The sequence below is a fragment of the Bacidia gigantensis genome (genome assembly GCF_019456465.1).
Source record: "Bacidia gigantensis strain McMullin 20006 chromosome Unknown contig_180, whole genome shotgun sequence".
In the NCBI taxonomy this organism is placed as follows: domain Eukaryota; kingdom Fungi; phylum Ascomycota; class Lecanoromycetes; order Lecanorales; family Ramalinaceae; genus Bacidia; species Bacidia gigantensis.
The window spans coordinates 1,030,378-1,043,386 of NW_025408596.1; the positions used below are offsets into that span (position 1 = coordinate 1,030,378).

General features: G+C 43.4%; 5 protein-coding genes across 5 annotated transcripts; 1 reads left to right on the forward strand and 4 right to left on the reverse strand.

Annotated features, from left to right (window-relative positions):
- Window positions 1–3,364: 3,364 nt before the first annotated feature.
- On the forward strand, window positions 3,365–4,020 carry KY384_003254 (uncharacterized protein; the record flags this gene model as incomplete). The annotated part of the gene is made up of 2 exons (XM_044811773.1): window positions 3,365–3,427; window positions 3,472–4,020. 2 exons carry the CDS (start codon window positions 3,365–3,367, stop codon window positions 4,018–4,020), a joined length of 612 nt encoding a protein of 203 aa, XP_044670906.1.
- A 143-nt stretch (window positions 4,021–4,163) lies between these two features.
- Window positions 4,164–5,395, reverse strand: KY384_003255 (uncharacterized protein; the record flags this gene model as incomplete). The annotated part of the gene is made up of 2 exons (XM_044811774.1): window positions 4,164–4,687; window positions 4,966–5,395. 2 exons carry the CDS (start codon window positions 5,393–5,395, stop codon window positions 4,164–4,166), a joined length of 954 nt encoding a protein of 317 aa, XP_044670907.1.
- A 1,008-nt stretch (window positions 5,396–6,403) lies between these two features.
- KY384_003256 (uncharacterized protein) lies at window positions 6,404–7,577 on the reverse strand (the record flags this gene model as incomplete). Its single annotated transcript, XM_044811775.1, has 2 exons — window positions 6,404–7,299; window positions 7,511–7,577. The coding sequence occupies 2 exons, from the start codon at window positions 7,575–7,577 to the stop codon at window positions 6,404–6,406; spliced, it is 963 nt and encodes a 320-aa protein (XP_044670908.1).
- A 1,431-nt stretch (window positions 7,578–9,008) lies between these two features.
- Window positions 9,009–10,294, reverse strand: KY384_003257 (uncharacterized protein; the record flags this gene model as incomplete). Its single annotated transcript, XM_044811776.1, has 3 exons — window positions 9,009–9,623; window positions 9,670–9,943; window positions 10,005–10,294. The coding sequence occupies 3 exons, from the start codon at window positions 10,292–10,294 to the stop codon at window positions 9,009–9,011; spliced, it is 1,179 nt and encodes a 392-aa protein (XP_044670909.1).
- Window positions 10,295–10,789: 495 nt separating this feature from the next.
- KY384_003258 (uncharacterized protein) lies at window positions 10,790–12,952 on the reverse strand (the record flags this gene model as incomplete). Its single annotated transcript, XM_044811777.1, has 3 exons — window positions 10,790–11,448; window positions 11,509–12,540; window positions 12,595–12,952. The coding sequence occupies 3 exons, from the start codon at window positions 12,950–12,952 to the stop codon at window positions 10,790–10,792; spliced, it is 2,049 nt and encodes a 682-aa protein (XP_044670910.1).
- Window positions 12,953–13,009: the final 57 nt, after the last annotated feature.

A 13,009-nucleotide genomic window follows, 5' to 3' on the forward strand; every position in this document is an offset into this window, starting at 1 on the left:
ACTATATTTTAAAGTTCTAAAGTATACTCTTTTAATAAGACCTAGGAGCAATAGAAAAAGTAAATTAAAATACTATTAAAGCTTTAGAACTTATAGCGCTATAGGCATCGACTTTTAATACAAAAATACTATATAGCTAAGTGCTTAGCAAAACAATCTTTAGTAACTTTACTATTAATAAATATAAGAGAATCTAGAAAAGGTTATTATATTTCAAAGGGATAGTCTTATCTATATACTCTTTTTTAGAAAAATTATAATTATATATAAGCCTATATAAATTATATAAAATGCTTAATAAGCTTATATCCTAGAGAAACAGTATTAACTATACTAGAATAAGTATTTTCTAGTATAAGCTTAGGGATAAATTATATAGTAATATAAGTTATAAAATCTATATTTAGGTTTAAGTCTATAAAACTTAGAAATTAGGTAGAACTAAAGTATTACTAATTATATATATACTTTATATGCTATTTTCTCGATATGTTTAGGGAGCTTTAAGTATATAACTATTAAGCAATATTAATAGCTAAAGCAAACCTAGCTATACTGTGCAGGTTTACTAATCTAGCTAGCTAACTAAGCTTTAATAGCTTGGAGATTACATTTTAAAACTAGTATTTATATTCGATAGCCGATAGCGCTAACTCTAATAGATTATATTTATTACTCGTTATAGCTAGTTTAGGTAAAAGTATAAACTAGCGATAGAAATACCCTAGGATAAAAGACTATAAAATAGATAAAGAATTCTTTTTTATTAATTATTTTTATAATATTAAAAAGGAATAAAGTAAAAGGATTATATTATTTTTTATTTGAAAATCTATATATTTAAATTTCTTCGATAAATCGTTACTAGCTATTATTGTTTCCCCTACTTTAGACTATTCTATTATAAATATAAAAATCTTATTGTTACTAAGTATTATTTAGACTTATAAGCTTAATTATAGCTAATAGTCTATAAAGATTATCTTAGGTCCAACAACATAGCTATAGACACTAAACTTATATAAAATAAAAGCTAGCAACTAAACAATATAGATACTATTTAATAGGAGTAGGAAAAACTTGCAGAAGAATAAGTAGAGTAAGAAAAACTCGCAAGATAAGAGCAGGAAAGGCTTGCTAGAATCGAATAAGAAAAATAGGAGCTTAAAAGGCTCGCTAGAGCCTAATAGAAAAAGTAGGAACAAGAAAGGCAAGAGCAGGAGAAACTTATATAGCTAGAATTAGAATAAATTGCATAAGAGCAATAGGAGCAAGAGAATTAGGCAAAAATAGAATAGAAAAGATAGGAGCAAGAAAGGCTTGCTAGAATAGAGTAGGAAAAACTGGAACAAGAAAGACTAGAATAGGAAAGACTAGAATAGGAAAGACTAGAATAGGAAAGACTAGAATAGGAAAGACTAAAATAGGAAAGACTAGAACAGGAAAGACTAGAATAGGAAAGACTAGAATAGGAAAGGCTTGCTAGAATAGAGCAGGAGAGATAGGAGGAAAAACTAGAATAGGAAAAATAGGAATAAGAGCGTATACGATTCAAGCAAGAGAAGCTAGAGTAGGAAAAGCATAAAGAAAAGCAAGAGCAGAATAAACAAGAAAGAAAAAAGCGACAAAGAGCTAAACAAGAAGACTTACTTAATAAAAACCTTATAGACTAAGTAGAAAAGGTATAAAAAAAAGAGTTAGTATAAGCGCTAGCAAGTAAAGTCTTAACATTAAAAGCTTTAAAACATAGGACCTAAATTGATATTAAGAAAGCTATAAATAGTTCTAAAAACTATAATAACTTATATAGCATTATAGACTAAAGGCAAGAAACTTTATAAAGCTAGATATAGGAGATAGCAAAGTATATGACTTCGGCCCCGATTCTAACATTAGATTAAAATTTAAAGGAAACTTTAATTAACTTAGCGGCTTCGGCAATAAGGCTTATTAGGCTAGACATTACTAAGGTTTATATTAAATTTAAATTTCTTAAAGAAAGCATCTAGAAAGATATTACCTTTCGCGACGTTAACCCTTTCGATCCATCCGTTTGTTGGCTCTATGCGATTGCTTCTTAGCGGTAGTCGCCGATAGGACAAACACAATACTCTTAGTTCCTAAGAGCAATATCAGCATTACTAAGGAGCTTAGATCTTCAGCTTCGGACGTTAGAACCGATACTTTATCTCACTAAGAGCGTGTACTCAAACGAGTCACGAACAATAATATATCTCAATTGTACTATATGCGGAAGAAGCAGAACGCGAGGATGCTAAGACGAAAGGATGACTAGTTGCCATGACTTGGCGGCCTGGAGACGGCCGCAATTGGTGGTGTTAGGGTATGAGGCTGACTAGTCTTAGAACAACATTTTGGCGAAGTCATGGGTGATCGGGCTGGTTTCGGATAGGCCTGCTGCAGAGACGCTTCCATAATCGGCGCTTGATCCATCCACTCAATCCATCCCCAATTGAGGGGACAGTGAAGGAGTACGTGCAAGAAAAGATAGGACTTCTCAATACCGAGCTGCGCATGACGGCTCCTCGGGGCTGTTAGCCAGCTGTGGCGGCCAACAAAACTTACACGATACTCTTGATCCGGGAATCAGAACTTGACATCAACAACGATCTGCTGCTTTCTGCGATGAAAGTTTGCATTGAAGCTTTATCCTACCGAGGAGGTGTGCCGAAGAGAGTTGCCACTGAAGACATATCTCAACGGCATCACGTGCGAAAGAAACACCGGGGGACGGTTGGGATATAAAATTGGGTTGTCTATAGACATTGCACAGCAGCTGTCCATTTAGTCGATCATATTCCTCTGTTGCAGCCAATATTCCAATATTTTCCTCTCGCATAGTGTGAGGGAAATTGAGTGACTACGGACCGTAATGCTATAGGACCTTAGAATGAGTAGGGAGTTTGCGGACTTTGAAGGAATAGGGTTCATGAGCGCACAGGGGCTCTGAAAGAGCATGGATTTTGAAAACCTAGGGATTCTCCGCGGGTGGGGACTTCAATGCCGTGGGGGATTTAATGCCGTGCGGATTTTGGGTGACCAGGGTAAAAGAATGTTTGGTCAACTTGCGATGACCAGTCTTGGAAAATGTTCAAACATTTTCCAAGACTGGTCACCCAAAAGAGACTAGTCATCCGAAGCGGCTAGCGACCAGACTCCTCCCTGCTAATTAGTGGTATCACTCTTCGGCTACACATACAAAGGCGAGACGAATTTGCCACATTCTTCGCAAGCTTCTGCTTGTCGCGAACATCTCTTAGTCCCTTGGCTCGAAGAGTGTAAACGCATTTGGCTCAGCATTTTACCTTCTCTGCGCTCAAGATCCCGTTGCTAAGATGCGGCAATGCCTGCCAAGATAAGATCCAGCTCTCGGCTAACCGCAGCAGCGACGGTAGCGAGCAAACGGGTTCGGATAATTTATCTGAAAGAATCACCAATGAAGGCTTACAGGAATGCAAGAACAGCCTTGCTCGTACAACGCTGAAGTTGGAAGGGTATGAGAAGCAGCTTTTCGGTCGATTGATGGACAAATCGAAGACTGCAATCATTTCGGAAGAAGAACGTGCAGATATTGCAAGAATGCGGGATGAGTTGGCAGCGACTCGCCAGGGCATGGATATTTGCTCTCGAGCGCAAGACCACTTGAAAGACAATGTGAGCACCATCGACAATTACGCCGTGGGCGATGCCGTGCAATTCATGGTTTCGACCAGTGAGAAGACTATTCATGGTAAATATCAAGGGCTCGGCTGGAGAACGAGACAGGTGGGGGGCCACATTAGCGATGACTCGCTTCAACAGATCGCAAGGAGTCTGACAAGCATTACAATCCCTAATTCCGGACCTGACGTTGATGTTGGGCCAGGAAAAGAGTCTGATTCAAAGTTTAAGGAGAAATACGGGAGGGGGTTCAAACTCACACCTCACAGAACTTCCAACACACGTCCGTCTGGTACAGGCTTAGCGGAGGGCGGTCCAAGCAGATCGCCGAAGGTATAACATTTGCAAAATCCAAAGTAGGCTTTAGTATCGATTCGAGTGAACTGGGTAAGGAATGTTCATTTTAAAGCAAGCTTTTATGCAGGAGACTTATATTAGATACGGAAAATTCCAACCTTTTTATTAGTCGCGAAAAAGGGTTGCTATTTATATGCTTCGAAGTCTTCTACTTTGAGAATAACGTCCTTCACATAGCTCATTTCTTCAGGATAATGGAAGTCCAAAGCTGTGCTTCTCTGGTATGACATCAGGAGCTCATCTAGTTTTGATCCAAGGCCTAATCGATTCTGGTTGCCCTCGCTGAGCATGAATTCGATAGCTTTCTCCTCGCGTTCATCTAACAAAATTCTCTGGTGAGCAACCGTTGCGAGCTCTTCCGAAGTTCTCATCTCCAACCCGTTCTGCACTCTATTTAGCTCTTCTGTTGTCAATCTTACTTCGTGCCGTATCAGTTCAATCCTTCTAGTTCGGACAGCATCCTTCAGAATCGTCGTAAGTGATGCCGCATTTCGAATCATCTCCTCAATCTCCCAAACGCTCGTCAGTCGTCTATGAACTGCCGTGTGCCGTATCTGTCGTGTCTTGAAGAGGACATCACGAAGGGATACGCCTGGTATCTCCGACGTAGCCCGTGACGGAAGGTTTTTGCAATGCTTGGATAGAATTCCTGTCCATCGAGTAAGCTCTATGGATTCTACGCATTCACATGACCTCGCCTTAAGGACCTCTGGGAGCCATAGAGACCCAAAAGTGAAGCAGCACTCTTCGAGGATGTGTTGAATCATCGTGAGAAGCCGATGTTGTGTCTTGTAGGGCAAATAAAGAGGACGAAGGGTCAGTGCAGCAAGCGTCGCAGGAGGCAAGGTCGTTGCGCGGGAATCCGTTGACGGTGGATATGGCGCTTTAAGCTCAGCTTTGATCTTTTTGCAGGGAGGTTGTTCTTACCGCATGACGAAGCCTTCAGATCCGGAACGTGCGACGTTCTGATACTCTCTTCCTCTGAAGATATGGTTTCTTCCATAGCATCCAACTCAGACCTGGTCGCATCAAAATCGGAGGACTCGCTTCCCTCCCAACCACTATCGGAGGACTCGCTTCCCTCCCAACCACTATCGGAGGAGCGAAACAGCTCGGGAAACTGCGTCTCGGCTTTCGAAGTTGAGTCGAATATACCGGCATCTAGAAGCTCTTTTGCGACGTCACAGATTGTCTCGAAGTTATACTGATCTGCGAGAGTCGCAAACAAATGCTGGTTCTTCTCTAGTAATTTTCGGACCTTCTTGACCTTCCGAACACGAGCATTCGTTCCAGTAAAAACTTTTCTACATTGCAGATACACTGATTTCCTTTGCGTTTGTGCTTGCCTTTTGGTCATTGTCTGAAGCGGTGAGTCCAACAGCTGCTGGGCGAGTGAAATATCAAGTGCTCACTGTCCCGCAATGGCGGGGTCAATCAGCCCTATAGAAGCGAACGATGAGCGCATCGCTTCAATGGCAGAGACGTAAAGTATTTAGAACAACTGAGAGTCCTCCTGTAAAGAAATTGGCATGCACAACTCCAGCTGTGGTCCGCCGCAAACAATACTACCATGCTTCCAGCAAAAGGTAGTGCTGCAGCGCTGGTGGTGAACGAGGTTTTGGACGGCCGTAGTGGCACATATTCAAATCTTTATCACGTGACAGTAGTTTTCTGCCCGCGGGCAGAGAAATACTGTCATGTGATCTCCTTCCCTTCACTAATGAGATTTAGGTCAACACCTTTTTGACTGCAACATCAAATGAATCAGATAATAAAGATCCAGCTCTGATACGTGATATGCTCTGACCTGTGCTCAAGCTAATTCGTACGTAGATGCTCCCTTCAATTTTGAAAGATCTGCGGTAAGCGAGCTTATTTGGCGTCTACTTTGTATTCTATTTGCGTTCCATATATCTTATATCGACTGTCGTCCTTGATTTCTATATGCAGCTATGAAAAGTAGGAGAGGCTGCCGCTAAGGAAGCTCTGGAGGGGAAATCTCGGAATTCTCTTACTGCAATAGCCTCGCCTTTTGATTCAGCCATTTCCTTCGGAAACGAGTTGTAAAAATGGGGGAGTGTGGATAGTCTGCTGTGATTCTATTTCGAGAGGGATCAAGTTGGGGCGTTGACAGATAGCCGGAGATTCTAGACACTTCTCTGGCGACAAGGTGACTCAGGATGGTTGAAATGAGGTGTGGTCGATGTTCGAAGACGAACGGTTAGTACGCAACTGGGTTTATCGTATTGCATTGTAGAAGAGGCAGTATCCCTTGGCTGCTCGTTGATTCTCCTTATAAATTTCGATATAGGCCTTATTTCTGCCGTGCACCTATTTGTTTGTAAGACATTCTATCGTAATAATTCTACCCGCCGAACAAAAACGTCCTTTTTCGCGTTGTTGGACGGGTTATGAAGTGACGCCGGCTAAAGTCTCCTCGATGGTCTGTTATAGTCGCCAGCCTATATTCATTAGCACCGCCTCTTCTGTGCTGCCTCTCATCATGACTTCTGAGCTGCCGTTCCGTAGTTTGTGGATCTGGAACAGTGGTTATGTTACTCTCTCTCTCTAAATCTCTGTGTTGATGGTTGATCAACCCCAGGGCCGCATTCCCTTGTCTCGCAATGTCATTCTTGGCCATCCCTGGACGAGTTTCTATGACTCTCTCCCTTTCCCTCTGCCCGTCAAGATCTCCTCTTGCCCTCCGCAACTCTCTATATAGTTTGTCTTCGTTGGCTTCCAACTCGCGAAGTACCTCTTTCAATCTTTTCTTCTCCTCTTCAGATCTTCCCAAAACCTCTCTCAGCATGCTATATTTCCTTTCCCATTTTCCTACTTCAGCTGATCTATCATTCTCAATGGCTTGAACCTGATGGTCATGGGCTACTTGAGCTTCTCCCTCCAGCTCTGCTATCCTCCGATTCTTTTGCTCCAAGTCTTTCTGGGCAGATCTATGATATCTCTTTGCTTGCTCAAGTTGAGTCTCTAGACTTCGAATAGTCTCGATTGTAGAATTCGTACTGTCATTATGCAAGCCACCATCGTCACCCGAGAAGGACGGAGGTGTGGCTGGGAGTTGGGAAGGTCTGAGGGATGGCTGCGGGGCCAGAACCGGGGGAGGCTCGTCCACAGAATCAACGTCGGCTTGCCCGTCCAATTCAGTTGGATGACTGTCGGTTCCGCCTAGTGATAATACACTGCTGGGTTCATTGTCGTTCGAAACGGGGAGTACACTCCTATCGTGAGCTAATATTTGTGCCTCTGTAGTTCTCTATACAGTTAGATATCGCGCTGCTTTATGCTGACGTGCGTTTGCATGCAACGCATACTTTTCGTATCTCTCTGGAAGGCGAGGGTAAGGCTCAGGCATTTTTTCCTTGCTGCGCAGATATTGATACCATTAGCCAAGAGTAGTATACGAATCAGAAATCTATGGAATAGATCACTGCTGCTCTGTTTAATGTGAGTTGACCATTTGTTGTCTGAGATTGAGGGGTAGATGAGTCGCTGCTGAATAAACGGTTCAAGAAGCCAATCATCATTCACAGACCTATCGCGGTGCTGCAGTACATCGTTCGTGCGATTGCCGTGCTAGGACCACGGCTGCAAGACCATGTGGCAAGTAATGATTGGCTGCTTTCTGCCGGGAGGTGGCGTACCTGACCGTAAGAGAGAAGCAAGTCAGAATATTGAGGAGGTTCCAACTTTTCCGTGTAAAGCTTTGTGGTTTAGCTGACAACAAAATACAAACTGCAACGACCTCGCCCTACCACCTGGGCTTATCTGAGCGGGATTTCCTGACGATCTATTAACAGGCTTGAAGCTAAATCACCATGAACAAGTTTGATTCGACATGCTTCCAGCTGGGTAGTTGTACATATTAGTTGCCGGCAGATATTTAGAGTTTATGGAAGATTCCTTTTTAAGTCCGGCAAAATCCGAGCTTGAGGGGTAGCAAAGATCGGGTTGCCTCCTATGCGCGCTAGACTAGGAAAAGACTAGATCGCTTCGCGGTTTTTTCTGTCAGCACGCCTGCTCCGGAAAGTCCGGTTTTGAAAAATTAAAGCTTCGTGTCCATCAAACTCGTTTGAAGTTGATTCACAACCACTTATATATATAAACATATATATATATAGTTTAAGGATATAACATATTAAGATCTCGCGCCGAGTTTTTAAACTTTTAAAAAAGATTGAAAGCTTAAAGAGTTATTCAAGATTTAAGATTTCGTATTTAAAAAAAAAATTCTGCTTTTCACTTAACAGTTTTTTAATCTTTAGAGAAATTCTTTTTTCTTAAGTAATTTATATAGAAAATCAGAATATCTCGCCCCGAGTCATAGCGGGCCAATTGTGAGTTGAAAGGAATAATTTTTTTCTTGAAGCTTGAAAGTTGAAGATTTTCAACGCTAAAAGCCTTTTTGAAGCAAAAATACCAGGAACCTGGACTTTCCGGTGCAGACCCCCTACGGGATCACCCTGAAAGAACGCTAAAAAGACCCCTAGTAGGTCGATACTGGAGACAAAGATCGGGTATGTGGCGTCTGCCGGATTGTCGACTTGTAAAACCAAATGTTGGCTCCCATTGCTCTCGGGCGCTAGAGGGCTGACATATGTCAAGCTGTCGCATGGCTGATCATCTTACGGGTTGTCCAGGCAACAATTACATGACGAATTTGAAACGCCATTGACAGTTACATTATGAGCAATCTGGTCGGGATAATGCTCCGGTGGATAAATTTCGTCAAAGCGCTATTGTTGCCAAACTCCATCAAACTTTAAAAGGAAATTGGCGAGTGTCCGCGAGGCACCCTAATAATCACAGTTCCCGCAATATCCGCACTCCTTATCGCAAGCCGTAAGGTCTTTCATGGGTTCATAATCATAATCAAAGTCATGATCATCATTGTCAAAGTCAAAGTCGCCATATTCGCCTCGATGCATCCGTGGCATGAACTCCTCAACGACCTATTACAACCAATCAGCGATAGTACTGCATATCGACAATTCCGGCGTCACTAATACCTTCTTGCTTTGGGTATCATGGGCCTCCTCAGCTTGTCGATTGCTTGGATCGTATTGAAGGCAGTCATTTCTGCGCTGGTAGTGGTCGAGGAGTTCACTAGGGCCAGACGCAAACAAACGCGTAATGCTGTTTCCATACATAGAAACCCAATCCAACGTAGAACCAGATTCAAGTACCCTGTTGACAATCTCATGGAACCTGACTTGCCCCGCCAGGTGCTGTCGATTGCGCAACTCAACGTAGCGCATAGCGGGGACTACTAAACCCTCAACCTCTGCAAGATCAATTTCGAAGTCGGGAGACGTAGCACATGATGTCAGACACTCGGTGAAAAACATGATGATGTTTGTGCTGGTTAATTCAGCCTTCCAAAGACTTTCGAAATCAAGGCCAAGTTTTAGTTCTGCGTTGGCCCAATTCAGAGATAGCAGGGTTAAGAGCCTGTTTGGACCAAGGCTTGTCCCGACCATGGGGAGTAAGAATCTAAGGACTCTCTTCAGAGTCGCGATATCTGGCTGATCCGCAGATTGAATCTTGTGTAGTACTGCCTCGTCCGTTTCCTACACTGAGTCAGAAAGATGTCCCAGGCTCTTCAAAATTACGTACCTGGAGAGCTTGCGAGAGTGAGACGCGCAGCTCCGGAAATGAAGTTTTGCCTTTTATGCCAGAGGATAGAAGATCCTGCTTCTCCTCCCGTCCCTCTGATTCCTCTACATTTTTACTTGACTCCACTTCAGTATCCTTTCGTCGAAATGCTAGGTCGATATCTCTTGACGGTCGTGCGAGGTTGATACGCCAATGATGCGTATTGGTAGGGTTCTTCTGATAGAGGTTGATCTCAAAAAATTTGTTGTGCTTTTGGCACCTGAAGTTCTTATATCTGTAGTATTTAACAGTCAGTCCGGGATCCCTAACCCTTAGAACTGTTCATGATCAAATACGAGTTCATCTTTTCGAAATTCGATGTGAGGAGGTCGTTCTCTGCGGCCTCAGCAAAATCAGAGCCATTGCTCGCTGGAATGAAGTATCTAATCGACTCCTGCGGTCCATAGTTAATCTGCTTCACAAGTTGAACTGCGTATAATGCGGTGCTGACAAGCGAGCCGTCAGCCGGGTCGATAGAGGTTGTTTGGAGGCGAGCCCAACTCGTAAATGTCCTAAACTTAGCCTCGTGGTCAAGCTGCCGTGGGCGATACGGACTTATAGACGAGCAGCAAAAGACAGCAGACATAATACTGAAGAGCCGAAACTTCTTAAGCGTGCGAGAAAATTATGTTTCTGGCTCCTCTTCAGAATAATATGAATAGTGAACTTTTTAGATGATCTGGTGTCCCATGGCGCAGCTGCAAGGATTGAGGGGTTGTAGTGGTGTTTGCTGACACCTGGTACGGGAACTTCTAGCGCAGAAATGATTGGTTGTCCTTGACAGCCTATTAGTCATCCTGAAAGTCAACGGGATTGCATTCGGATACGGTTGCTGCTTCTGAGACTCCAGCGGAGTTCAATACCACACTGTCTTCGAAAGAAGGTGGAAACATGTTTGTGCAGCCTCTCAAAATGGATAGGAAACACGTTTGCCAGGACCTTGATGCACCCTTAGAGCCATGTTACCTAGGCACATCTTTCGGGGAATTTGCAAGGGTATTACGCGAGCCAAGGGGAGATGTTCGTGAATGAGAGCAGAATTGAGTTGGGTGGATTGTAATCTAAATAACCGATTTCAATCTCATCTCGGTTCGTCGAACGTATACTTAATCGACACGAAATCTTCTCCTCGCCTCAGGTGAAGTTCTGTTGGAGTACATGTTGCGCCATGGTGGAATTCCGTTTCGGTGTCGTAGCTTAAACCTTCCGCGTTAGTCGCCTGCGAGTTGACGTCTCCGGTCTCGGCACCTTGGAGCCATTTGACTCGTACCAAACAGCGACTACTAGGATTAGAGAGTATGTCTGGATTGAGGGTGGTGTTGCTTGACAAGTGCAGATTGAGACGGGTGGTGCCGACGTCGATAGATATGTTTGGGTATGGGATTGGGCGCCGGATGTGATCGCCTTTGGTCAATTCGTGATTCAATTTTGGTGATGCTGTAGAAGAAGGGCTCAGGGGTGGGAAAGGAGATGCTGTGGGGGTGTTTATAGATGTGTCTCCTGATGGGAGTTCCCTCGGAGTCATGGGTTCTTGGGCTGGTGGACCAAGGGTTGAAGTGCTTGGTAGAATGGACGATGATGTTGCACCAGTTAGGAGTTCGGCTTGTGGAGGTGATTCCGGCAATATTGGGTCTGGGCTCGTGAAGCCTAAAGAGGCAGGACCTTCCGAGAAGATCGGACAATCGGGTATAAATCTATCAGGTAACTGCTCCCGGGTTAGTGTCAAGCGAAGAGTAGTTGCTAATTAGGAAATGGGGGGTAGTACCTGGGTGATAGGGAATAAAGACCTGACCAGGGTACTCTCATTTGGGTGATTAGCCCGTACTGGGCCCCTATCTAGGGCTACTCTGACCTTGACTTTCAGAATGTCACTGAAATTTCTCAGAAGGACGTCAAAGTCGCGGCGACGCATCTCTGGTAGTAAGGTATGCCAGTCTGGCAGGGTCCATCTATGGTAAAGACGGCCATGAGTCCTAGGAACGTAGTATTGACCGTGGAGCCTGAAGAAGAGATCACAAAGATAGCATGCGCTCTTGCTGGAACAGATTGTCCTTGGTCGTATCCTGTCCGAGTTCAGCTCGTAGAAGAAGAGAAGCTGAATCTCTGCATGCACTTTAACAGATTTGTAATAATCTGCGATGGCCAGACGGAACTCGTCAAGTATGACTTGGATTGGCTTCCCCAAACAGCTCTCTAAAGAGGGCTTGAGTGATCTTGATTGCACAGCACTTCCAGGTCGAAGTATGTTTTGGAGTGCTGTAAGAGGATGAACATTCTTATCTACGTTTAATGGTTGAGAGGGACGTAGGGTTGGAGAAGTCTTTATTGCAATGCTGTTGAATATAGAGTACTCCTCGCTTCGAGCGACGCAAATAAGCTCGTAGCTGATTGAATAGTATCGACCAAGCTTTTCCACAGCTTCAGGGAGGGATGTTTTGAGCTCAGCATTTAACGTTTTCGAGGAATTGAGAGCCAATCTTAGCTTCGTTTGTGAAGCCAAATTATGCATTTGAATTATCAATTCCATGGCCACATCTTGTATCACGGAAGATGCTGCAGAATGGTCTTGAAAGTCTTCAAATTTCATGAAAAGAGCTTTGAGAGTCTTTATCTTTTTTAGCACGTCCGCCAATTCCATAACTGTGATATTCGGACTGGGCCGTATAGATTGGTCTCGTATGGCAGTATCCAACAGTATGATTAGTACAGACTTGTTCTTGTTTCTAGAAGTATTCTTAGCATGCCTTGATCGTAGCCGAGATAGGATACGCCAAAAATCTAAAGTGACTATGCATCGGAACAGAGCCTTCATATCATCATCTTTACTATTCGCTGGAATATCATCAGTCAATTATAGCTCTGCTTAATCGAATGTTGGGTGTAAACCTCTTGACGCTCCTTGTTCCAAGATTTTTGCCATCAGCTTGAACCCAAGCATTACATCATCAATATCACCATTGTTCGAAGTCAATCGAATTGTACAGCTGCGACGATCACGGGCCTCCTCGAGGCAGACCGCCATGACCTTAGCCGAGTCATGTGTAGTAGCTGACAAGAAAGCCAGATTCTCCACAATCTGCTTTTCACACTGAAAGGGTAGTTGGTATATACTTGAGAGCACTGAAAGTATTTTTGACTGCTGATTTTCTTTTGGAAATTCGGGATATTCGTTTAGCATGTATAGAAGAGTGATCGCCTCCATCAAACTCTTGTGAGATATGCCTCTGGACATTATGGTGTTCATGATAGTATTGTATCCCTGTGAATTCGAGGATGTCGTTTGCGAAAGTCCGCAAAAGTC